General features: G+C 39.7%; 1 protein-coding gene across 1 annotated transcript in view; it reads left to right on the top strand.

The window, feature by feature from the left end:
• Positions 1-10,756: 10,756 nt before the first annotated feature.
• Positions 10,757-24,783, top strand: part of LOC149285159 (transmembrane protein 163-like) — a 42,122-nt gene continuing 28,095 nt past the window's right edge. The window contains exons 1-2 of the mRNA XM_089495762.1: positions 10,757-10,955; positions 15,088-15,207. Coding sequence (XP_089351888.1) covers positions 10,757-10,955; positions 15,088-15,207 — 319 coding nt within the window. The remainder of the gene's footprint in view (positions 10,956-15,087; positions 15,208-24,783) is intronic.

Raw genomic sequence — 24,783 nt, 5'->3', positions numbered from 1 at the left:
AAAAAAAAAACCAACATATTTTTCGTCGCTGTCCCTTTAAACCAGGTTTTCTAAAACTAGGTCTTAATTCAGATAATAGAAATCGCTTTTTCTAACTAACTTTCTAATATAAAAATATATCTAGCAAAGCCCTCCCCACCTGTTGTTTCTGTAAGTCATATTGTTATGTGATATAATACTTGTTACATCCTGTCTACCCGTTGTACAGCGCTACGGAATTTGATGGCGCTATATAAAATAATAAATTATATATATATATGTAGGTTACATGGAGCTGCGGTCTGTTTTTCTTGCGGCTGGATATGACTTTTCTCTGTGGCTTATTATCGCGTTCTGGATTCTCGCACACAGAGCTTCTTAATTAGTGGTTGACTTTTACTTTTCGGCCGCGGTTACCGTGCGCGTAAAATAAGACCCCGTGATATTTCACACTTTAAGGAGACTCGACGGGGAGATCATAGAATTCTCTCTCTTGGCCAGCAAAACCCTTTGCAAAAAAACATTTCAATTTAATCTGTATGTTTCAGAATAGAAATACATCTTCATGATAAAAAGCGGAGAATGCAGGGTTTCCGGGGGTAAAATTCTGCCTCTAGAACTCTTTGTATCGATTGCAAAACCAAGTTAACTTTTAACTTTTTGGCCAATGGAGTCTTTAGTCGAGGTTGATACTTTTTATTGGGCTCACAAAAAGATGTATCGCTACGTAGGGTTTTCGGGATTTTAGTTACTTTTTGTCTCTCTGAGCAGATGGAGCGATGAGAAATGTTTTTTTTTTAGGGATTTTTTTTTATATTGTTTTTTTTCCTTCCCTGTGGGGAGCACACAGTTGGGGTTAGAATGGTTGGGGCAAATTAAGGGTACATTTGGGCCACCTCTACTAGGAAAAAACTTAGGGAGGGGGTTGAATTCCCCCGGTATTTATCAATCTCCTTGGTTACGATAGATCTGGTTCCCAAACTTATTCCGAGATTTACTGCCAGGTCTACTTCCTCCAAACAAACCAGTAAACGGCATTAACAGGTTTATGTTTTAGATGACAAGATCCAGTTATTTCTTACATGGATATAACAGGAGATCGGCTTCTGAACTTTTTTTGTGTGGGCAGCAGTATTGGTGGTAGTAGTTGCGTGGAATGGCCTTCCAGCAGTTACCATTTAACTATTAAAATACAAATGATCAGCCCATTTAGTTAATAAACCCTATGGCTCCCAGCTCTCGAGCTCTTTTTGGGGTTACAGCGTTCAGCATTACGTGTGAAGCCAGAAGCGAGCTGAGGATCATAGGAGTGGATTCTTCAGCAGAAGCTGGATTGCATCTTACTGGCCACGCCAGGTCTGTCTCGCCGAGTCAGCATTTTGGCTCAGATTTCCGTGTTGTTTTACTTTCTCGTGTTGTTTTTAGTTCAGACTAATATTACCGAAGAGCCTTTGAGAAAGGAGAACACAGCAAATATTGTTTCGGACTTAAAACGTGGGCGACGGTCCAAGAGCTAATGGATTTAGCCCCTTTGTAGTCATTAAATGTTAAGTGGCGTTCTTGCATCATACGAACTTTCTTTCCTATTTGTAAGAAAACTCTGGTACAAAAGCCAAAAAAATATTTATAGACCTTTGCCTAAACATTAGCACCTCCTGGGCATTAAAGGGTCACTAAAGGAAAGGCGGGGCTAAGATAAAGCCACACCAACTAATATCCATGCCCCACCCACATTTAACAATCCCCCGCCCATTTCGAAGCATATTATTTTTACTTACGTTTCACCAAATTTCTGCTTGTTTTACATAAAATGTGTTTAGACTGTGTGTGTTTGAGAAAGAGATTGGGTTTTCCCCATTTTTTTTTTGTACCCCAAAAATATGACGTTCAAGCTAAAACTCCCTAAATTGATTAAAAAAAAAAAGTAACACAATCATGAAAGCATAACTTTATCAAATGAACACAGTGGACACAAAATGCGCCCAGGGCCCGCGATACATTACAGTGGTACCGCGGAATTAAATGCTAAAAATGTATATTAATGGTGTTTAGTGGTTAAAGCAAGCGATATGAATGCTTTCAAAACCCACCTTATGTGTATATATAGTAAGAAAAGCCATCTAAACCTCCTGTTCTCAGGATCTACATGATTAACCCCCCCCCATAAAGTTATCTCTGATCGTAAAGTTGCTGATTGTTGTTGATTGGCTCCTGAGGTTGGAGAAGGGACAGAACTTCAGGACAGGAAGTTGATTAAATAATTAATAAGTAAAATACTATGAGATAAAATAGAATTCCCATAATCACCTAAAGCTATGACATCAGCTATGAGAGGTGATGACATCAAACTTTTTGGATGCTTTATTAGAGTAGCCTCTCTCTCTCTCTCTCTGTATATATGTATATATATATATATATATATATATATATATTATATATTATATATATATATTAAACAAATAGAATTAAATGTACAATGACCCTTTTTTAATGAAACCTCGCTAATGGCTTTTATAATCGTAGTGCAAATAGCAAGAATCACTTTGCGTTTTTAATATGTCATCGCTTTAATCAAAATCCATAAAGGTCACTTAAATCCTTCATCGAGACTTTTTTCCAAAAAATAAATAAATAAGTAAAACGAAGGACTGACGTTTTAACTGACGTTAAATTCACCCGAAATGAAATTAACCTTTTCAAAGCGTTTAATTAGGCTCAGGATACTCGAGAAGTTCTCAGATTCTAAAGACGATTAATTAACGACCCCCTCACCGGCACCGATCCCAAGACATGCTGGTTTTAATTAAATGGAGGAGAAGCTCAGAATCACAATATCAGTTTTATTTCACCCGAGGAAGTGTCCGTAAATCACGCTTGCTCCGTATTTGCTGATTCCAACTAGAAAATTTTAAATATTTTTGCCCCGAAAGAATTATAATTAGAGTTTATTTATAGGAGATTCGGGGCGCCTCTGTAGGCATCGCTTTTTATGCTTCCTTTAATATTGTGCTAAAATTGGCCTACATTCCAAAATGTTTAATATATATTAATATATAGAATAGGATATAAGGGGCTTTAATTAATGGAGCCCAAGCAACAAGCCAAGCCGGTTAGAGTAACCCGCCGTAAAAAGTGTACATAAGGAAGCCCCTAATAAAATACAGCCTGGAAAATGTTAGAAGAAGTGAAGGTCAGAGGCAGAGATGCAATGGAAGGAAGTTTTACTGTACTGAGTGGGTGGTGGATAAGTGGAACAGCCTCCCAGCAGAAGTGGTAGAGGGTAATACAGTGAGGGAATGTAAACACGCATGGGATAGACATACGGCTCCTGAATTATTAAGGTTTGAGTCTTTACAGCAAGAGAAATGGGCAACTAGATGGGGGCCGAATAGGGCCGATCTGCTGTTGAATTCCATGTTTTTTTTTAAATCTAAAAACACGCAGCCTGAACCCCGTGGCGCATCACAGCTCTCAAAACCGACCAGAACTTTGTGTCTTTTTTTAGTTTTTCTACAATCTTAGCAAGACCCCGCTTTCACGGCTCAAACCACGACGACAGACGACCGAACGCCAGCTGCTCGTTGTGCTGGTTATAGACGTCGGGGGGAAATAGATATTTTTCTATCCCGTATGTAGAATGGACACAGGGTGGGAATACGGCCGCTGGACGCTCAGAGTCCGTCTCAGACAGCCGACGGGTCTCTTTACACAAAAGGCGCTGAGTGTTGGGATGGCTCCCGAGTAAATATTGACGTTTAATTTGAGATCCTCAAGTTTTTTTTTCTTCTTTAGATGTGAAGAATGCCTGTTTCTTGTACGTGCCGAGGAGCAGGAGCTCGCTGGGAAAACTTCCATGTCATGTACAGGTGACAACGCCGCTAGCGCTACCCTATATATTATATAGGTTACACGGAGTATATCAGGGTCTGCGCTATGGAGACCGTATTCTTGATTATAGTGGAGAAAGCTATGAAATACTCGCATTTATCACAGCAGTCCTTTACCAAACATGTAACCAGCGGTGTCTTCAGGCCAACTATGCCACGGGTGGCAGGTCTAGTGGTGGTCTCCAATATCACATGTATCCCAAAAACACGAGAACTCCCGCCTTTGATGTCTTCAAAGGGTTAACTCTTTGGAACCCCAATTGGAGCCGAATCGTGTGAATATCCGCCCCATGGAGTGCCGAGTGTTTTCTCAGCGTTACGTTTGCGCCGTTGGACCCATATGGCTTGGCGCTCATTAGCCCCGCGCTCGCTGAAATCTGATACTTATCACCACGTAAGCGCTTTCTTTTATTAGGAAGGTGTCTGTGAGCGCCGGGGTGAGATTATCTGCCTCATTATGCACTGCAGCCGCGAAAATATCTATCTATTTATCTATCTATTTATTATCTATCTATCTATCTATCTATCTATCTATCTATCTGTCTGTCTATCTATTATCTATCTCTCTATCTATCTATCTATCTATCTATCTATCCAGAGATCTATCTATCTATCTATCTATCTATCTGTCTGTCTGTCTGTCTGTCTGTCTCTCTCTCTCTCTCTCTCTCTATCTATCTATCTATCTATCTATCTATCTATCCAGAGATCGATCTGTCTGTCTGTCTGTCTGTCTGTCTATCTATCTATCTATCTATCTATCTATCTATCTATCTATCTATCTATCTATCTATCTATCTATCTATCTATCTATCCAGAGATCTGTCTGTCTGTCTGTCTGTCTGTCTATCTATCTATCTATCTATCTATCTATCTATCTATCTATCTATCTATCTATCTATCTATCTATCTATCTATCCAGAGGTCTGTCTGTCTGTCTGTCTGTCTGTCTATCTATCTATCTATCTATCTATCTATCTATCTATCTATCTATCTATCTATCCAGAGGTCTGTCTGTCTGTCTATCTATCTATCTATCTATCTATCTATCTATCTATCTATCTATCTATCTATCTATCTATCATCTATCTATCTATCCAGAGATCTGTCTGTCTATCTATCTAGCCAAGAGTGCGTGCAACACATCAATCAATCCATCAATTAATAGCAGATAAGTCATTTTACTCATTTAGTCCCTTTTTGTATCAGTTCCTTCATAATTATTTCTAGAATTAGCAGCCGTTGGAGATGATGTCACGTCGTGGTGCCCTCTGAAGGTGGACTTTCTGGCCAAGATCTGAGCACAAGCCGTGCTGGGGCAAAAACCAGTCCGCTGGCTCGGCTCATCAAGCTGTATGCGAGCCAAGCTTAATTGGCCTTCAGATTCTGGAAAGTTCTTGCGTACGTTTTATGGACGCTCAATGGGACCAGAATGTTACTTGAAAGGAAGGGTTTGGCCCAGCTCAGCTGCGACCAATCATGACCCGGGCCAAATGAGGCTTTAAAATGATGCCCACCTTATATTATATTCAGCGCAAGGAAACCTTCACTCCCGACTGCAGATTCCAGGTGATTGTTCCTCCAACCTCGCGTATCTCTGTATGTGTGTAATGTTTGGGTCACATAAATGGCCAACACTTACCTTCACTGCGGCGCCGCTGGATACATTGTTACCCTATGAGGGGTGGCTGGGGGGCTTTTCATGGTCAATAAATTGTCTTTTATGTAAATAAGGCATTTAAAAAAATAATAGTGCAAACAGACCTCCACTACAACACATCCCGATAAAGCTCTGGAGCTGCAGCTTCTCCTAAAGGCACTTTTTTATATATTATAGGCAGGTATAAAAAATACACAAAAAATAACATTCATCCTTTGCTCAGGAGGCTGTCTGGGACGCTGGAGTGTCCCTCAACACAACTGCTCATTTAATTAGTAATTAGTAATCGCAATTAGACTAAAAGAGGTAAACAGACTATTTGCCTATAAAAACGGAGCCACACGTTCACAATGGAGACAGCATTCCTCGCCCTCCTCCTAATGGGGATGGCACATTGTCAGCGTCACCTTTGACCACATAAGCAGTCGGTTTACAGTAACGAGTCGAGGAATGTGGCCAACATGTTAAAAATTAGCAGGACACAGGCAAGAGGGGCAAGTAAAGGCCACGAGGGTACTGTAGGGCACCTCCAGCATCCCAAAGAATGGCTAAATAAACAGAAATAAATTCCTGACCCCCATGTGGCCAAATGTGGTACTGCAACAGGGGCATTAGTCTCTCGCATAAAATGCGGGGAAGGTATGCGTTTGGCTGAGCATTATGGGAGTCATGGTAGATGTGGGTCCAGGGATTGTTGACCCCGCTCCTAAACAGTGTTCTACCCCTTAATATGTCCTCTCTGTAATTTGGCTGTAATATATATATATATATATATATATAAAGGGTGTATCTGTACAAGGTGTTCATTGATGTTACCAGCGATAACACTCAATGTGCTGCTAAAAGTAATTTGGCTTTTAACACTTTGATTGCCCATGGGGTCGCTGATTCCCCCAACCCGGCAAAGACAATTATCGAAAGGAACTATTAAGCCCAATAGAGACCATTCTGCGTGGACTCCGCTCTGCGCATGCATATACTATACATTCATGCACTCATTTTTCTACTGAAGCAGGCAGCATACTTAAGTATGCAAGTTGAACTTCCATCGATTTTTAATGTAAGCTCAACTCGTATACAAGAGGTAAAAAGGGAAACGTCTAGGACTCGAAAGGGGTTTGGGGGTGGGAAGAACCTTGGTGGGGCCAAATCACCTACCTGGACACTGACATCGTAAATATACCGCCTGGTAACGAGTTAGCATTATTCCAATTTACAAAAGAGAAAAATTAAGGGAAAAAAGATAACTAAGAACCCCTTTTGTTAAATAACGGTTCCCTACTGTACTATATATTCTGGTTACCATAGTAACCTTCTACTTTTTCTGTCTCTTTTTTTACTGGAGACCTAGACAGGAGGGAGTCCCTGGCGTCCTTTTGGCCGTCTCAAGAAATAGAATTTAACACCAATGTCTCTTTCTCAAACAGCCTTTGGGAGAAGACGGCTGACTCTTTTTAAACGAAGAAGAAGAAGAGATAGAAGAAGAAGAAGATAGATTTTATGGTCTGTTGATATGTAATTCAAAGCGTTTGTACGGGAGGATTGGAGCTCTAAATGGGTTTATTGGTATCTCTGTGGCCCAAGTTGGGCATGAATGTCACATGAGGGCAATCAAGGGGGTGATTTCCACCACTTCTTCCATACAGCTTACATACAACATTCTTTATTAATGTTATTAATTTTATAAAAAAAACAAAACAAACCCTTACCTGCGTTAGAAGCTGCAGCCCTGCAGCTGCAGATGTCTTCCTTCTTCGTGGACCAATGATTCCACACATTCACGCGGGGGGTCTGACTGTACGGATGCCCCTGAGTATTAAAGGGGTGACTGTCTCCTGCGGAGATGATGTGATCTCACTTTGATGTTTTTAATAGAGGGAAGCCGGGGGCAGAAAACAAGCTGGAAGATGAATTAGTGCTTGAAAGAGGGGTTTGAAGCATTAAAATAAGGCATAAGATTATCAATATTTTAAAGCCTATACTTAATAAGTGAAGCAACATGGAAGAACCACGACGGCTGCCCCCTTCAGAAATAATGAGCGCATTATTTAGCTGAAAATTCAAATAGAACTTTTTATAGAATAATAGGTATAAGGAATACTTATTTTCTATTATATATGTATATGTATATAAATATATTATATATAATACATATATATGAAATATATAAATAATAATAATATTATAGTAATATTATTATTATTATAATATATATAAAACAAACAAAAAAATAATATATATATATATACCGTATATATAAACATATTTATATTTTAGTGTTACTAAACTTGACAATAATGAATAGTCTAAATGCCTCTATTAAATGACACTTTGTTTTTTGTTTTGGAAGCTGTGATCCAAGTAAGTGCATGATTATTCCTCCCCATTAACTTATGTCTTCTGTATTACTAAGTTGCTGTTTGAGTAACGCGGGGCCTTTGCAAAGGGGAGGGAAAGGAGATGGGAAAGAACTTTGAAGCAGGAAATTGATGAGATAATACTGATCCTGCCACAGGCTGCCACTTCCAGCTTCCATAAGTTAACTTTTAAAGTAAATATCTCCAAAACAATTGCACTAATCGACAAACTGATTGGTGAATATTATAGGTAGTTATTAATAAATGAATGTTAATTTATGATGTAAGCTCCAAATGCACCAGTTCTTTTTTATTAAAAGAGAAAGAATAGTTCATCGCTTCTATTTTTAGTCCAAATTCTATTCTGAGCCTGCGTTTCGTACTGTTCCACATTGAGACAAATTGGGCGAAAAAAGTCAAATTGTATAAGTAATTATTTACAACTACAAGTAGCTTGATATCAGGTATACATAATATTTATAATATATATATATATATATATATATATATATATATATATGTATAATATATAAAATATGTAATACAATATAAATACAATGTATCCAATAATTAAGGGATCAGCTATCTATAAGCCAATCAGCAATAAGAACGCATTTGCTTAGAATTAGATAAAACTAGTTTAACTGAAAAAGCTAAAACCTAAACTTTGCGATTGTTGCTTCGGTTATAGGGAGATCTTGATAAATGCAGCATATGAGCCAACGGTCAGATCCGAAAACTTAACTCTATAGGCGCCGCACTACACTGCCAGTCTACTCGGTTTCCCACTGTGATATACATTTTCCTTCCACAAAGCGATAATTCAACCACTGAATGTATTGTGGTCTCTGGATAGTGAGGGGCTCGGTGTTAAAGGGACACTCTTGCCATCATATTCACTTTAATACTGAGTGGTCCCTTTATATATCACTATGGTACCCTTTGCTGAATCCCCCAAATGCCTTTTTTCTCTTTCCCCACCCTCCAGATTCTTGTCTTGTGTTCTTCAGAACCCTTCCAGCAGCCAATCAGTTTTTGCGAACATTTGACCATGGAGGAGGCATTACACTGCAGCTCTGGAGCTGCAGCTTCTCCTAAAAGTAAGTTATTTTATTCTACTGTTTAGTGGATGCATATTAAAGTTCTGATAAAGTGGGTCATTAGACCTTTTCGGAAGTCCCAATTAAAATCCCCGGGGGGTTTGAGCAGATTCTGGGTTTTCACCGGTCTGTATCCAAACTGCCTGTTTTTATAAATGATCATTCAGTATAAAAAAATAATACGATCGGCTAGGAAACTTTTCAGATTCTACCCCATGTGCAGCGATGTATTTGGAAATGAGAATTTTTACCCCTGGCCGGGGTAGTTCTGGGATGAAGTGAGCAGTGCAGGCAGAGATGGTATTTATCCATCCAGCTGTTCATCTGAGAATGAAAATCCTCCAGCCTGTTGGCTTCCTTCAAATACCATATTAGTAAAGAGGACGGTATATCTTCGGGATTACCTCCCGGATTAAATACTAACCTAGTTGTTGTTTTTTTTTTATAGATTTAGGCCACAATAAAATTGGTGTTACAAAAACATAACATGTAACCCTTTGTTGCCCAATGAAGATGCAATATATCGTGTGCAACATGCTAGAGTGTCCTGACTCTGCATTAAACGGTCAATACTCTTTGTGGATATAAAAGCACTTGCGTTTTCATTGAAGAAAGATTATTTCTGTGCCTTTTTTTCTTGCGGGTTTAATACCTGGTATTCTGCTTCCTCTGCCAGTTCAAGCAGCATTTAGTGGGGCTGCTGGCTGTTTATCTATGTATGAGCGACTTAAACGGCTCTGTTATCTGAGCCCATTCTACTCAATAAGCCCACGACTCCCTACCATCCTGTCTGTGGTAAACAATAGAATGGCTCCGTATTGATCACCCAGCCGGACTTTCTGAGTAATGAAGGTCTGTGGAGGAACGGACTTCATTAGCATCGCCATAAAGCATCAGCTCAGTGTGGTGTTTGAGCCAGAAGCGTCACCCAAAACATCACATGACTGACAAAAATGGCGCCTCCAGGTCTGCAGATAAAGGGAATTTATTGGGGCAAAAATGAGAAAAATACTTTTGTACATCGCACTGATGTGTATCATTTGTTTTGCTTTGGTTTTGAAACTATGTTTGGTATAGTAAATCAGAACTATTAGTTTTCCTAAAATGTATTTGGTAATAAGTCACAGTGTTATAGTGATAGATAACGTCTGATACATTGTATCTTGATATATTTAACCATTTGCTTGTTCTCCTGGGTGCATTCCCCTTATCATTACTGACTCATGACCTATACGCGGATCCATCTGTGCAATCTCCTCTATGTCCTCTAAATAGCCAAGAGTCAGCCCTGGCATTTAAAAATGACGCTGCCTTCACCCAATGCATCGCCAAAGCTCAAAATGATGTTTTTAAGGTGATGAAAGCTCTCAGCTTAAGTATTAAGGAGAGGGCTCTTTGTGATGCCTGGCTGGGAAAGGGTTAACACAGGGAGCAGTGGAATCCATATGTGGGGGCAAAGCCAGGAATGGGGCATCTGATTGCAGTGTGCCAGCCACCTCCTGGTCCTGGGGGTGCTGATGCATCTCTTGCATCTCCTGCATTGAGCAGAGGCTGGGATGTGGGAGGCAGGAGCTCAGCATTTGATTAGACCTTGTGTGTTACTGTCCTCTCCCTGCTTGGCTGCAGCTCTCCCTGCTTGGCTGCAGCTCTCCCTGGCTGTCATGAGACTGCATTGAAGACAGTAGGATCCTGATACACATCCAGTGTGTTTTCACAGTGTCTGCTGAGAGGACATATCGCCTGGGTGCCACATTCCTCCTCTCCTTCATCAGGATGGACCCCTTTGGCACAGAGCTGTCTCATGTCCCGGACCCTAGCATTGTACAACCTTCCTGCAACGGGCAGACACTGCCAACCCACCCAGACCAGGCTGCACACAGGGGCCAGGGGCCACACACCATCCACATGGACCAGGAGCAGCAGATGAGAATCAGTGAAAGTGCCCAATTCAGTGATGTGGTGGAGAACAGAGGTGGGTGAGTTTCTGTAACTTACTAACAGCCAGCTTAGGTTGTAGGGACCCCAAAAGACAGCATAGGAAAGGGGGGTCTCCCGTTGGCAGTTTACCCTTTCATTACTAGCTGGGTGGTATAGTGCCCTAGACTTCCATTTGCTACAATATGATTGCGTGCATTGTTCTAGAAATAGGCAACTTTTGCATTTCCAGGGGACCTGAACTCCCATCACACTCAGCCACGCTTGGCAGTCGTGGTAAAGGGCAGTCGGACCACCTGTGATAGATCACTTAATGTTAGTTTCTCTTGGAACTTTTATTGCAATATAAATAAATGCAAATGAACAAAAGTGTAACTGACCAGGTACCCCATGGCATTTAAATTGTGAAGAGTTTGAAAAGAATAGAACAACCTCAAAATTGATGGAATTGATTAAAAAAAACAACATAGTCCTGTACAAAAAGATGGAAATGTCTCAGGGATCAGTACTGAGAGACAGAATAAGGATCTATTGATCAGTTACTGTCAGAGGCAGACCTATAGATGATATAGAATTCTAGGTTTAATGTATCATTCACTCCAGATATAGACAGTATGGACAGAGAGACCCAATAAATACATTTCTATAACAAATAAAAAATATATGAAGAAGATCTTCCATTCAGAATCACAAGTTAATGGCTTTTTAAACTGAGAAACATAATAATTTGCTGAGTTTTGAATTGGTACAGTTCCTGAGCATGTACTGAGAGCTATTGATCTCTCCTTTCCTTTCTTCAATGTTCTCTTTGTCCTTCTTAATCTCAGCAGAAGATGTAATTTAATCAAATAATACAATTTCTAGAATATAGAATCTTACAGCAAACCACCTGCCATACACACTTCCATTACTGTGCACTATATACAGATCCACAGTCATTGTACAGGACCATGCACCACCCCTAGTGATACTGATAACCTAACTCTGAAGTGCCTTTTTAGCATTGTACATTGGCCAAACCCTGTGCCAGGCATGGGCAAATCCTTCTGGCCCATATGCCAGACTCCAGGCACTAAACAGCCACAGGGGCAGCAGCCATTCGGAGCCTTCAAGGGCAAGATGAATAATTTAAAAAGAAGAATCAGGTCTGGAAACCATGCAATCAAAGCACAGGCATTAAATGTTACAGAGAGGAGGTAACAAGGCATCTTAGTAATGTGGGGAGGAAAAAAGAATCTTAATATATCATATTATTAATGTAGGGATAGACTTATTGATAGAAAGGGCTAATGATCTAATGTTCCTAACAATAAAAAATATAATATATATTAAAACAACAAACAGTGCATAAATACAATTCGATACGTTTCTAATAAAAAATATATCCTTAACCTAAGCAATAATAATAATAACAAAAAAAAGAATTAATAATTACCTAGAAAGGCATTTGTTTCCTGGTCCGGTTTAACTCAAGTTCTAGTTAATATTGTTTTTTAAGTGCATTATATTTAATGTCAACTCTATTGTGCGAGTTTAAAATATTTGTGGAATAAAAAGCCCTTTTTCAGTCCATCAGGATCAGATTTTAGATTGCATTTTTCAGATTGTTTTAGGCTATTGAATGATTCTGTTTATGTTTATTTCTATTTATTTATAAACAGGCAATACCATTCTTTTGTTAGGATATTAAATTCATGACGTCTCTCTGTGTGCTTCGGTGCTAGTTTATTAATGGAAACACTGTCACTTTAACATGCATTTTATCAGTATTTAACCCTTGATGCGCCGTTAATTTTGCCACCATTCTTTTCCCTAAGTAGAGTTATCGATTCTAACTGGTTGGTCCAGATTCCCCTCCCAGTTCAGGGATTTAATTCAGGTTTTACAAAGGATTAAAACGGGGAAGAACAAAGCAGAATTATGGGCCCATTTCCGCACCCAGGCCAGCTGGCCAGTAAGCTAAACGGGTCCAGCACCCATACGGTCCGCCGCCACGTTCCCACCGACCCTACACAACACCGCAAGGATCTGCAGATATGGATAAAAATAGGATATCATAGGAAGGCAGTAATAGAAAGTGACAGACACAGATGGGTGGAGGAGGCGGAAAACCGAGACTATTTTAGGCATTCTTTTCTATTATAAATGGGGCTGATTGAGAAATCTATTTTCACAATTACAGAACATGGACAAAAAAATATGTATTTGATCAAGAACCGGTCTTGCTCTTTGTTATCTTGGCCAACAGTAACTACTACTAAAATGTTTAACCTTTTCCATGCCAGAACAATGTGCTTCATACCGACCTCTGGCACTGAAAGTGTTAAGTTCAGTATATATATATATATATATATATATATATATATATATATATATATATTTTAAAAAAATAATAATAATAAAAAAAAATATATATATTTACTAAGGCCAGAAAGGTTATGCCATTAAAAGGAACATGACCTTAAATATATTTCAAAATTAAATAAAATTCATGTTGATATACAGGTTGTTTAATTGCATTATTTGATTGATTTGTTTAAATTGATTCTTGCATGGAAATGGATGATTAGTATTTTTTTTAATGTAAAGTACAGGCTAACAAATATATATTCTATACAATTGCTTATGAAGGGAAAAAAACACTTAACATAGCAAGTAAACAATGTAGTCTAATCCCAAATCAATATTTCTATTTTATACGTTAACCGATTTCCGAGATACAGCAAGAAACAAAGGATTCTCCATAAATTACTAGTCTGTCGCAGGGACAGAAAACCCTGTGCGCTGTGCTCCCATGACGCATTTTCTGATATATATAGATATATAAACACAGTATATATATATATATCTATATTTATCTATCTATAGATAGACAGATAGATAGATAGATAGATAGATAAATAAATATATAAATGCTGTATATATGATTGTGAGTTTTAGGGCTGTAGCACTGTGATACCCTCATACTCAGCATTCTGAGTGCATCAGGGAAAGAATGAGGGGCAGAGGGATTTGAGGTCCAAAGAGGGACTGTCACTGCTTAAGAGGGATGATTGGGAGCTATGCAGATGTTGACACCACCATTGACTGCATATAGATAAATGTACATACATAACGAGTGGTTAATAGCAACAGAGACATTAACATTCTAGAATCAGGGAGCTTATGTCCCCAATGGCTTATTTATGTCCTGTGCATTCATCTTTTGAAATAAATCTTAAAATGTAGTAACGTAGGGATCACATCATCACGTACCTGCCAACATTTCTAATGGACAACGCTGAACTGACGCAGGTTGAAATCACACCTGTGTGCAAGCAGGGCTTTGTGCGGTTACCCTGGAAAGCTTTTGGTACATTGTGGTAGCTGCATAACGTGGTACGAGAACACGTGAATTGTGCTTTTGCAAAGTAAGTCCTCGAATTGCGTTAGCGAAGGTCACATCTGAATTGTTTATCAAGAGTGTTTCAGAACTGCCCCCGGTGACACGAAATCAAGTCTTCACTTTTAAAGGTTAAGATTTTTTATGATTAAGTCGGCTTAACCGCCTGGTCCTTGGGATCTCACACGTGACAGCGCCTTATAGTCTACCTGCTTATCATACTGTAATTTATATGTACGGATCAATCTGTATCCCGCCAGCTGCTGTTGGATTATACTTCCCATCACTCCCAGCCAAAATATAGCAACTAATTGGTATGGATCATGGAAATTGAGCCCTAGGGAACTATTTGGGTAACTTGCAATCACACATATGGCCACAGGTGCCTAATATAGTAATTTAGGTTGGGAAAAAGTCCAACCTCGCAGTCGATCCAAAACCCCCACATTATATCCATTTCCAGTGGTGCCAAAAATGGAAAAATTCCTTCTGGACTCCAAAGTGGCCTCTGATTTCTAACTGGATCAACAAGCTCTAAGAAATCCCATCATTAATACTCATTATATCCCTTAAAATTCCTCTTGGCTAAAAAGCAAGCCCGTATGTAAAGGAATCTATTGGATCTGTGGGGAGTGGATTCCACATCTTTACTGCTCTAACTGTAAGGAACCATTTTCTCTGTTTTTAAGTAAGCGAGCGTCTGGTATCGTCCCCGGATGTATTTGTATAGCATGCCGTTTAGTACAATAGTCCGTTACTTATGAGGCTCTTTTTGTTTTGTTGTTAGGTTTGTTGGAGAGCAGCACACGACTTAAGCCGCACGAAGCACAAGACTACAGGAAAAAGGCATTGTGGGTATCCTGGATTTCCATTGGCGTCACATTGGTTCTGGCAGTCGCCGCTTTCAGTGAGTATCCCCTTTTCTTCTTCTCCGGGGTCTTTCAGGATGACTAATCACAGCCTAAAAAATGGCTACAAAAAAAACTCTTCTCTCTAATCTTCCCTGCTGCGCACTCAACCACATTTACATATGTCGGTATGCAGGCAGGGGCAGGAGAGGGGTGAACGGAGGGGCAAATGCACCATGGGCTGCTAGAATTTGAGGATCTTGGGTCACTGGCACAAGTTTGTTTTCCTCTTTCGGTTGTGTGAGCTGAAAGAACTGTAGGCAGCATTTACACCTTGACTGTATCCTTTATATGCTTCTTTTTTAATATTAATTTATTATTATTACTATTATGATTTCATTTTTATTATTTTATTATTAATGTATTATTTTTATTATTATGGTTTATTAGGAGTTTATTATTGTTATTATTATTATTATTATTATTATTTATTTGTATCATTTATTTACATGGCGCCAACAATTTCCGCAGCGCTTCTTACAATCCATACATTCAAAGGGTCTGACGAAACTAGAACCGACGGGCTAAGAGAAGCCGATATAGAGGGTCCGGCTCACTATATTATATATATATTTATTTCTGTGGTTTTGCAAGCAGTGGTGACAGCATGGTGTCAGGTTTTAATTCAGGGATTTATGAATGACAGATCCAGATTTTTTTATTTTTTTTTTGATTCAGCCAAGCAGATATAATTTCAGCCTCGGAATAACAATTTCCACCTCCAGCCCATAAAAAAAAAAGTGTAATAACAATTGCAGAGTTCCGTGTCGGTGTGCAGGCAGGATAATGAAGCCGCGTGTTATTGCCGGGGTAATACTGTTCAATCTGTACCGTAGGACCTGTAGGAATTACGTGTCAGATCCCAAGAGGGATTATTCGAATTTGGCCGAGTGTGTTCTGCAAAATTTAGCATATATTACGGAAAGCAATTTATACGAAGACAGCGCTCGTAAGGAAGGGCGCTAGCGTATATCCGGACGCGCGGCATACGGGTGAAAAACGTACAACGGGGCCAGGCGAGCTTTAATTAAGTTTATTTTGGGGCGAACGAAGGTTTTTTCATTTTACGCAGTGCAGTCTGGAGGGTTATCTCGTTGCCATAAAACGCGTCGGTGAAAGCTATGGAAATAAAAAAAAAATTAGTTCTTTTGGATTTTTGAAGGACAAGGACAGGTAATAAATACTAAACCATTCAAGTACATAGTATGATAAAGAAGAAAAAAAATGATGAAAATGTGAATAAATCTGATTTTTGGTGTGTTTTAAGCAGCACTTTTATGGGTGTCTGCCGACAGTGCCCGACTCCGGCAGCAGATCGGGGGGTTGAAAGTGCAGGCCTCCGCCTGAATATATACGTACATATAAACGTACATGTGGCCCCGTGTATCCAGCCGGGGGACAGCACTTACATCATTTGGCCCCCAGCGGCCTTAAAGTGCCAGGGTCTCCTAGTCATTACCAGTCCGGCCATGAAATACGTAGTTTAGCCTCTAAAAAAAAAATCTAAAAATATTACTATGGGACCAGAAAAATAAGAAATAATAAAACGATTTAAAAAAGTCTATTTTTAATCTGTGAGCCTCAGTTCATTAGGAATCCGCTAAATTGGGTTATAATAGGATTTTTAATGTTTTTTTTTTCTAGCTTTCTAGTCCTGTAATGATATGTTTAGATTTTTCATTTTTTGTTTCTATTTTTGTTTTGTTTACTTTTTAGTAACTATTAAAAAGTTACTCCGTATTACTGATATTCATAGCACAGGCTGACAGGGTTAAATTATACCCCTAAACTGTATAAGGAGTAATGCAATGTTGGCGTGATGTCTCTGGTTGTATAAAGAATGTCTTAGATCAGACCTGGGCAAAGCACGGCCCGCGGGCCACATCCGGCCCGCTGAATAGCTCGGACCGGCCCGCAAAGAGTGTCCTGGTGACTCACCAATGAGTCCGGTGTCCCCCCCCCGCCCCGGTCACTTACCTTAAACTCCTGTGTTGGAAGCGTTTGTCTCAGGTGCCGGCGCTTTACGCTGGGCGCCGGCATATGACGTCAGACGCCGGCGATCAGCAGTGAAGCGCCGGCACCCGAGACAAACGCCTCACGCTTCCAACACAGGAGTTTAAGGTAAGTGACCGGGGCGGGGGGGGAGATCCTGAGAAGGGGGGGTTAGGGAGTTAGAGGGGAGATACTGAGAAGGGGGGGTTAGGGAGTTAGAGGGGAGATACTGAGAAGGGGGGTTAGGGAGGGAGGTCTTACTGTGTGTGTGTGTCTTACTGTGTTTGTGTGTGTGTGTGTCTTACTGTGTGTGTGTATCTTACTGTGTCTGTGTGTGTCTTACTGTGTCTGTGTGTGTCTTACTGTGTCTGTGTGTGTCTCACTGTGTCTGTGTGTGTCTTACTGTGTCTGTGTGTGTCTTACTGTGTCTGTGTGTGTCTCACTGTGTCTGTGTGTGTCTTACTGTGTCTGTGTGTGTCTCACTGTGTCTGTGTGTGTCTTACTGTGTCTGTGTGTGTCTTACTGTGTCTGTGTGTGTCTCACTGTGTCTGTGTGTGTCTTACTGTGTCTGTGTGTGTCTTACTGTGTCTGTGTGTGTCTCACTGTGTCTGTGTGTGTCTCACTGTGTCTGTGTGTGTCTTACTGTGTCTGTGTGTGTCTTACTGTGTCTGTGTGTGTCTCACTGTGTCTGTGTGTGTCTTACTGCGTGTGTGTGTGTCTTACTGCGTGTGTCTTACTGTGTTCATAGCTTATTCAGTTATTGTAATAAATATTTTAGCCCATTTTTTAGCTCAAAATATTTTTTCCTTTTTTTTCTCCTCTAAAATCTAGGTGCGTCTTATCAGCAGGTGCGTCTTATAGAGCGAAAAATACGGTATGCACTCCGAAGCCTTGTTCATTTTGTTCACTTCTGTGCTGTGCTAATAGTTATTCAGGCCTTACTTATTCAAGCACCTCTACCAATGACGTAGGCTTGAATAACTTTATTAAACAGCACATAAGTTAACAAAATGGACAAGGCTTCGGAGTTTGTAGTTTGTAGAGGTCTGGCCCTCTAAAACCATTCCAATTTCTCATGTGGCCCCATGGGAAAATTAATTGCCCACCCCTGTCTTAGATAGATGTAGAATGTCTTATGGAGCAGCGAAAGGAGTCACACAGGGGAGAGAAGGTCAAGAATGAGGCAAAGTGTATGAATGATGCGTATGCAGATTTTAAATATTTTTGAACAATAAAAGGTCCCAAATCTTGTGGAAAGTCTTCCCAGAAGAGTAGAAGCTGTTATAGCTGCAAAGGGGGGAACCAACTTCATATTAATGTCTATATATTTAGAATGTGATGTCATCAAAGTCCCTGTTGGTGTAATGGCCAAGTGTCCCAATACTTTTGTCTATATAGTGTATTTATCAATTGTGCAAATAAAGTACAAAATTGTGCTTTCAATACGCCACAGAGTTATGTAAAAAGTTAAAAAGTTGTGGTAAAGCCCCTCCCCCAGCTACACCTCTGACCCCACCCCCTTAAATAAAAGTGTCCTTATATGGAGATTTTAAACTTGCGAGAAAGCTGTACATGTCAGATCAGGTCTGGACCATGGTAGGTCTGCATTCTTACCGGTACCAGAATGTTCCAAAAGGATGTCCACCAGGGCCAACTAATCACCCCCTTCTGGCCCTGGTGGGCATCCTTTAGACTTTCCTTTTAAAGCCACAATTTTAGACCTTTTCTTAGATAATACTTAATATATTTTATTAATATATTTTTTATTCCTCGTTTAAAACTTTGGGTTTCAAAAATATTACGTTACCCTGTTAGATAAAGTCATTTGTTACAATAAAAAAATTCCACTGAAACAGTTCGAGAAGCTTTCAGAATGTTGCGACTTGGTGTGAATCCCAGTATCTCCATTCTGTAGGTGTTTTATCACCTCGACACTCAATCTTTTTACCGGCCCTAAGACTGATTCTCCCCGATATCGCATCTTGAATGCGTCAGCAAGAGCGGCCGGCCGTCTGATATGATTATATTCTTAATTTAACACAATAAAAGAACAGATTTTAGCGAGGACTACGAGCCGGCCGTGCAGAAGATACAACCAGACCCACAAAGGAAGATAGACTTAATCACTCACTGCCTTGGAGCTTTCTGGAAATTAATCTTATCTGAGATTAAAGGAATAAAAGTGAGAGATGAGGAGTCTCAGAGATAGCCCTCCGACCTCTCTGTCATCATAGAAGAAGCGTTAGAAGAACATCTCTATCTAGTTCTCGGCAGAACAGCTTACAGTCAGAAAATCACATTAAAGCCAAAGCCCTTGACCCTTTGCTTTTTTTTTTTTTGCCGCAGTGATACGAATAAGCGATGTGAGTTTAATGAACAGGGAAATGGAAAAGGCTTCTGTCGGGTTGGCTTGTAAGGATTATTTTACGGGGAGAACGAGGCAGCGGGGTCAGCGTCTTATTGAAACAGACACTATTAATTTAAGGAGCCTTTAAAAGCCTGTTGTATCATCGTGTATGGGTCCTTTAGTGATAGCCTAAAGTTTGGGGCAACTGAAGGTTGGCATATAAACCTTCTCATTGATCCCACTAATTAATCACCCCCTTGCTTGAGTGCGTCAAAAAATGTCTTTATCCTCATGTAGCCGTTCCTGTGATATCCCAGCTCCTGCCTTTGGCTGTCAGTGTCTGGACTGGGTTGGAAGTTCTTGAGATAAATTACATGCATTCAGTGTCTGGATTATCCCTGCAGAGCATTGACCTCCATGGCCGGCCCCTGGGGTATGAGCGATTGCCCAAGGGGCTTCATAAAGTCTACGGAACAAGACCGCGTCTCAATATTTCACAGCCTGTCACGGTGGAGCGCACCGCACCTCTATATTATCCTCATAAAATATTGTTTGTGTATGAATTACAAAGTATCCAGGTTCCGCTCTCACGGAGGGTTTATTTGACGCCGGGGACCCAAGTGAGACTAGGTTACCGCCATGTTTTTGTCAGTCCTTCAGTGTTTCCCATCTGCCTGCAGTAATTCTATAGTCGCCAGCGACTAAATTAACCCATGCTCTACCAGAGGACTTCCGATGCATCAGTGTCTGATGGTGAGGAGTCACTCGATTGGACAACAACACATTCCCTTGTGTCTTTGAGATGTTGAGCGGTAGTAGTATGAAGCGTAACTCACGTGAAATAGAACTAGTATTTTCACATCTTTTTGGGGCGAAATTGATATTTATCATCCGTTGTTAAAAAAAATCTGCCACATTAGAGCTGGTAGTTCATATTCAATCGAGAGAGCAATGGAGTCCATTGGAAGAGCTGGAGCTTCAGAGAAGCTTTGCAAGTAGCTCAGCCGGTTTGGCCGCATTGTATAGAATTTGTTGGCCGTCCATTGAAGACGCTTGGCACGGAGTTGGAAGACGTCACTGCATCAGAGTTGACTTTAGACACGCGATGAGGTTTCATAGACGCCACATGTCATTCAGCTGCGGAAAGCAGTGTTATAAGGCAGGAACATGATGCATGGGAGTTCAAGGAGGAACCTGCAAGAACCCGGTGTTGCAGACAGGATTCTCCGACAGATGATTTATCGGCATCTTGTTTAACGAGGCTGTTCGTCTGAGCTGTTCGGGGCTAGGAACCGGTCTCATGTTATTTTGCATAATTGAGAATATATTGCCGTCACTTTAGGATTCTGAATTATTGTTTTGCCAACAAGCCTTTTTCCTACTATCAAACAATAGCCAAATCCCATGGGAAACATGCGGTAAATCATATCTGGCGTAGCTTATAACAGCAGAAGAAAGGATATTATACAGAATGGGACCTCATCCGGCTTCTGCTGTTTTTCACCCTACCCCGTGGCTGCCTGAGGGTAGCAAGAGATGAGAGTTATCCACAGTTGGCGGTGGAGCGGCTGGACACCAGCTACAGAAACATTTTGAGTTCAGCGACTGGATGTTCACAGGGTGGACTTCTTTTCTGAAAAGGGTTAATAAGATAAAACCTTTTAAAGTATGTAAATAGGGCAACCAGATCAGGTCGGGCTGGTTAACTGTTGTTTGATGTATTTCCCAAATATTCCTAGATTCACCAAGGACTTTTGTACGATTTTATACATGCTGTAATTATTTGTTTATGCTGAATACCAATAACAAGTGAATGATAACTTTAAGCCCCTGATTTGCCCGGAGGAACTGCCCAATTATAAAGCCCCCAAAACACATGCGCCATTTAGTCTTTACCAAAAGATTAAAGTATCAGCAAATAAAAGTGCTCTGAAATCCCTAAGAATAAACACAGAGAAGATCCAGCCTGGGTAGACATGCTATGTATACATCTGGCTGCAGAATAGCTCCACCAGTGGCTGAATGTGGAATTGCAGGTTAAAAAATCTAGTTTACCAAAATCATCATATTGGAGTTGGCCAAGAGGACAACCACCACAGATGATTTTGTCAACTTGCTGAGCAGTCAGTTATTGTGGATGTGCACTGTGTTATATAAGAACAGGAACCCTCTTATTTATATTGATTTATTCCAGGTTGGCAAAGGGGTCCCATTCTCTCCGTCAGTAGATCTGTACAAATCTGTGTTTTTCTCCGTTCCAGGAAAACAATGTTACATCTTCTACGTTAACAACAAAATAACCCATTTTGTTTGATGTAAAACCTTTTTTTTATTACCTGGAATAGCGCTGTTCATTTTCACGAAGTAGGGCAGCAAAGGGTTCTATTTAGTAAAGAATATGCTCCTTGAGATTGGTTTAACAACCAGAAAGTCTCTATATGATTATATGATGCATTAAGAAGCTGTCTGGAGACACGGTAATCCACATTCTTCGTGCACCGTGGTGTCCTGGGGCGTCCCCTCAAGGTCAACTCGGAGTCATGGGCCACTCAACAACTTGCCATGATACTTAATTGCTTTTGTTATATTTGGAAATATAGAATTTCCCATAAGATAGACCAGATACTCAAAGAGTACGGTGAAGAGTCAATAAGCTTTCAAGACCTCTGAGGTCTTTCCTTCAGGAGATGCAATCTTACGACACCCAAACATCTGAAACCACTTTTATTGATCATTTACCCGTTGATTCCAAATATGTTACACGATAATGGACAGAAGGACTGCCTAAAATATATATTTTTTTAAACTTCAAGAAAACGTCTATAATTTACCATTACTGGATATAATTGTTATAAGTGACATGGTCGCTTCCGGCCGTTTGTTCCATGAGTTCCATATCCGTAACAATTTAAAAAAAAGATAAAATGTTACTAGCGACAAGGAAATAAATGAATACCCGGAATGTCTCATAATCTTAATTTAACAGAGACTGTAATACAATATCCAAAATATGAAATCCCCCTGGACACCACGGCCCTCATTGTACAGCTTTTCTGGTGCCAGAGGGGTAACATGATATTATAGCCAATAAATCAAACCTCAATTTAATAAAAGGATTGGGATAAATGTGAAAAATCACATTACTGAGGACACGGCGATTGTTACTGGGGGTGGATGGACTTTGTTTATCATAAAATGCATACGTTTTCTGTATTACCCAACACTGAGATATTATATTATGTATGGACTGGCCATTTAATAGGCCATCATATTATTTTAGTGACTAATGGTGGCACCTGTATTCAAGCAGGGATATAGCATCCAGAAAAGTACCAATTGAGATACTCAGATATCATTAAATTACAGTAGAATATAAAGGAACCAGCTGGGTGACCCAGATAATCTGTCCATTCACCCCGAGATTGGGGTCAAAACCTTTTGATTTGGGGGCAAACCCTGACAATTGCCGCATGTGTTTCTAATGTTTTAGAGCAAAACGGGCAAGTTTTGACCTCTAGGTATTTTAGACTGCATGTCCCATCATCCCTCACCCAAGGGATGCTTAGAGGTTCTTTCAACAAGAGATTTGATATTCAAACATAGGCTGATTATTTGTGTAGGGTTAGTTCATTTGCATATGATGTCACAGTGTGACATCGTAAGGAAAGTAAAGCTAATAATACTGAAATATATGATATATATATATATATATATGATTAAAATGATTTAGATGACTCTTAAGATCAGACACTTGGAAGTCTATATGTGAAATATTGACAAGATATAAGCCAAAAACTTTTGTGTTCTCAGCTCCTGAGCTGCCATCACAGCTAAATTCACAGCTCCTTGTTATATTCCAAATGTATCACTGAATATTTTAAGCAGCTTCTCCCTGATCACAAGTTATCTGATATAAATCCAATTTTCACGTTCCTTTTGCATCACACAGCCCTAAAAACCTGTAAGAAGAAGACTGGTGGAATATATATATATATTTATATTTATACACACATATATATGTTAAACAAGCACTCTGGAGTCCAAAGGGTTACCTTGGCTTGGTTCTAGCCTGGATATATATATATATATATACTGATATATATATATATATATATATATATATAACATACTGTATATACAATTATGTATAAATATATATACTATATATATAGGCTTATAAAACTACAAATCACTATTTCAAAGCATCGGTTTACTGGAATTCTGGTTTAAAGCCCTAAGAGAATTTGCCACATGAGCAGATGGGAAGCTTCCGATTACAATCACATCTCACGTCTGGAAAAATTCCCTTCTATAATAGCGAGCCTGATCCGTGTAAAAAGGTTTCTGTGTTCTATTTTAATACGGGGGGGGGGGTTAATACATGCAGGAATAAAAGCGTAAAGACGTCTGCGGTATAAAGGGAAATATTTTTCATAAGCAATAAGACGAGAAGACAGAGAATTATCTTGGGTTACTTTTAATAATTGTAAGGCTGTTTGCGGGGGGGGGTAATTATTTGTGAAATACTCTATGGGATGAGAAGATGATAGGATTGGGTATCTCTGCTCATAATTTTATGTAAGCTCCAATTTTACAGTCCATGCCTTTGGAATTCCTTTGGAAATAAATGTAATTAATATTAGAACAAGACACGTTTGCCACGTGTTCTCTTAGACCTACGTGATAAAGATCGCTTCGCACAAAGTCCAGAGCTAATGGAAAAATCAGGATATCCGATTGCCCCCCTGCTGGCCAATCACAGGCATTGCAATCAGCAATGCCAGTCTTGTTTGCTGATCACAGTGTGATCAGTGCAGGCAGGGATCGTAGGGAAGAGAGTGAGAAACAATGTTTAATGAAAAATAAATAAAAATGTAGAATAATATAAATAAACAAACAAAAAATGATACTCCCACCTCAGTGATGTCACTGGGACATCACTTGCATACATAACATAAAATTTTTATAGGTTTTTTTTACATACATCACTTACAATCATTTTTTTCCATTTATTATGGTTTTAAATGAAAAGCTCTATTTGTTCAGTGGGTTCATCAAACCCGGATAAGGGGTATCTTAATTAAACCCATACATGGTAAAAATGGCAAAAAAATGTATGGTACTAAAAATCCTGGTAGTGAAGGGGTTAATGCATACGATAACATTTGTTAATTCGGCCCCCAGACAACATACTTACCTCCAGTTGCCATTTAATACAATTAACTTTTAAAATATA

This window comes from Sceloporus occidentalis, unplaced genomic scaffold (genome assembly GCF_023333645.1).
Source record: "Sceloporus occidentalis isolate IW3139 unplaced genomic scaffold, rSceOcc1.0.p SCAF_83, whole genome shotgun sequence".
NCBI classification, from domain to species: domain Eukaryota; kingdom Metazoa; phylum Chordata; class Lepidosauria; order Squamata; family Phrynosomatidae; genus Sceloporus; species Sceloporus occidentalis.
Note: the sequence above shows the minus strand (reverse complement) of the source record. Positions and strands in the feature narration are given on the sequence as shown.